General features: G+C 38.5%; 1 protein-coding gene across 1 annotated transcript in view; it reads left to right on the top strand.

Annotated features, from left to right (window-relative positions):
* gpatch4 (G patch domain containing 4) overlaps positions 1-1,452 on the top strand; it is a 5,453-nt gene extending 4,001 nt beyond the window's left edge. Inside the window, exons 6-8 of the mRNA XM_024258644.2 lie at positions 105-217; positions 340-390; positions 472-1,452. Of these exons, the coding sequence (XP_024114412.2) occupies positions 105-217; positions 340-390; positions 472-1,018 (711 nt within the window). The 3' untranslated portion in view covers positions 1,019-1,452. The remainder of the gene's footprint in view (positions 1-104; positions 218-339; positions 391-471) is intronic.
* Positions 1,453-2,411: the final 959 nt, after the last annotated feature.

Here is a 2,411-nt window from a genome sequence, read left to right as displayed (position 1 = left end):
CATGTTCTTCACTGTTTTTAACCGAATCTTCTTTAGAAAAGTGAATCTGTTACGTTTCCACGGAAAGTGTCTTTTTCCCTCTCACTGATTTGTTGACTTTGCAGTCTGCCACGCTGCTGGCGGGTCAGGAGCAGCCTGAGCCAAAGATGGACGACAGCAGCAGCAGCAGCTCAGACGAGGAAGAGGAGCAGAAACTGGACCTCTCCAGCGTCAACAAGTAAGACGAGATGGTCCTGTAAAAACTGAGGTCATCACATGATGTCACAGCTTGTATTTTTATTTCTTTTTTTTCAACGATGTACCTGAGTGAACTCACCCAAACCCTCTGGCTCTGAACAGGTTATCTGATGCTGATCTGATGAAGGCCTGCGGGGGGCGCACTGCTCACAAGTAAGTTTGTTGGGAAGAAACTTTGGATCTCATTTTTTATTTATTTTTTGCTAAATAAAATTCTTTTTGTTCATACTTCAGAGGAGCGCGGCACGGCCTCACCATGAGCGCCAAGTTAGCCCGACTGGAGCAGCAGGAGGCGGAGTTCATGGCCCGGTACGGACAGAGGAACCAGCCGGAACGTTCTCCTCCAGTTTGTGTCGCAGAGAGTTCTCCAAGCCCAGACGAGGAGGTAACCAAGGAGCGCAGATCGAAAAAGAAGAAGAAGAAGAAATCTGCTGAGAGCTGTGAGGATGACGTCTGCTCTGCAAATGATGAAGAGCATCAAACAAAACAGAAAGAAAAGAACGCACAAGAACGAGTACATTCACCTGCAGCTGAGACTCTGAAGGAAATGTGTGAACCGCTCACTAAAGTCAAGAAGAAGAAGAAAAAGTCCAAACATCACAGTGAACTCGATGAGGAAAATCCTAATCCTGCTGAGTTAGAGGAAGCAGAAGTAACCACGACAACCAAGAAGAGCAAAAAGAAAAAGCAGAAAAAGGAAAAACAAACGAACTTAAATCCTGCTGATGAGGAGGAGGCTCCTCCAAAGAAGAAGAAGAAAAAGTCAAAGACAGCGGACTGATGACGGCGGTCTTAGATTAGTTTGGAATTGTTTTGCTGAGTCATGGTCTAAACCTCAACTTTATTCTTCCAGCTTTAAGAAAACGATGACTCTGCTCCTTAGATGAGAACTTTAACAAACTCTGACTGAGCGAGTCGAAGACTGTTTTTAAATAAACATGCAAAACCACTGAGATATGATCTTATTGGTGCTGCTGTTTCTGATCGTTTTTTCTCATTTTCAATTTATCATTCAAAACATCTGCAGGAAATTCACGAAAAACTCGTCCAGATCACCAAATGATTGACAGTTATATTCAACGTAATGTCAACCCTCAAACAGCCAGTGTCTCACCTGAATCCATAAAAATTAAGTTGATTAAATTAAAGTTAATGCATATCCTGATTTTTGCTGTTTTGCTGTACCCTTTGAACAAATGTTATTCTTTTGACATAGTTGGCCTACTTGAATCTGTGTTTATAATCTAAATGTCTGATGTGACAAGGTTTTCTCCTTAATGTAAAAGATGTGCCACTCCTAATGAAAATTATGATAAGCCACTCTTCTTAATGTAAAATGTGTCACTCCTAATTTGAAATATGATAATCCACTCCCCTAAATATAAAGTATAAGCCATTTTCATTCAAATATGGCAAACTTGTCCTAATGTAAAGTATGATAAGCCACTACTCTTAAAACATAATATGACAAGCCACTCCCATTTTGCAGCAATAATAGCTGGAGAAACTTAAGGCAGATTTAATATACTTTGGATTTTTAAGAAATATTGTGTTTGGACTGAGCAGTGAGATGTTGTGACATAGTGATGGTGTGTCAGTATTGAACTGTGGACAAAACGTGTTTTTGGAGCAGGAGGTGATCACAATCTCGTGCCCATTGACATAAATGCTGACCACGATGCTGACAAAAACTCCAAAGAAGATTATGATACAAACCCTGCCTGCAGGTGGACAAAATCTAAAAGGAGGCCTGTGATTTGAACATCTGTGTGTAACTGGACAAAACCTAATTTTTTTTTTTAAATAAACCAAATCATTTGTGTTGGATCTTATTCTGATTATAAATATTTGTAAAAAAAAGACTACAACTGAAACATTCATTGCTTTTTATTGTTAATATCTTTGCTTTAGTTTTTCTTTTATTTGAACATATTTGAAATATAGTCTTGATGTGTGAAAACTAATCAAAATTGCTTTTTGGGAGGGCCAGAAGTGATTTGTACATCTTATTTTGAAACTGTTTTAGGTAAGCATTAGGGTCGTACATCAATGCCTGAGATGTAGCCTGCATTTTGTTGAAAAATATTAGATTTAACTTTGGTGTTTGCTAAGTTTAAGTTTGAAAATATATAAATATGTTAAACATTTTGATGACTATCACTGGAAGAAAAAAA

This window comes from Oryzias melastigma, linkage group LG16, assembly GCF_002922805.2.
Source record: "Oryzias melastigma strain HK-1 linkage group LG16, ASM292280v2, whole genome shotgun sequence".
Lineage (NCBI taxonomy): Eukaryota > Metazoa > Chordata > Actinopteri > Beloniformes > Adrianichthyidae > Oryzias > Oryzias melastigma.
Note: the sequence above shows the minus strand (reverse complement) of the source record. Positions and strands in the feature narration are given on the sequence as shown.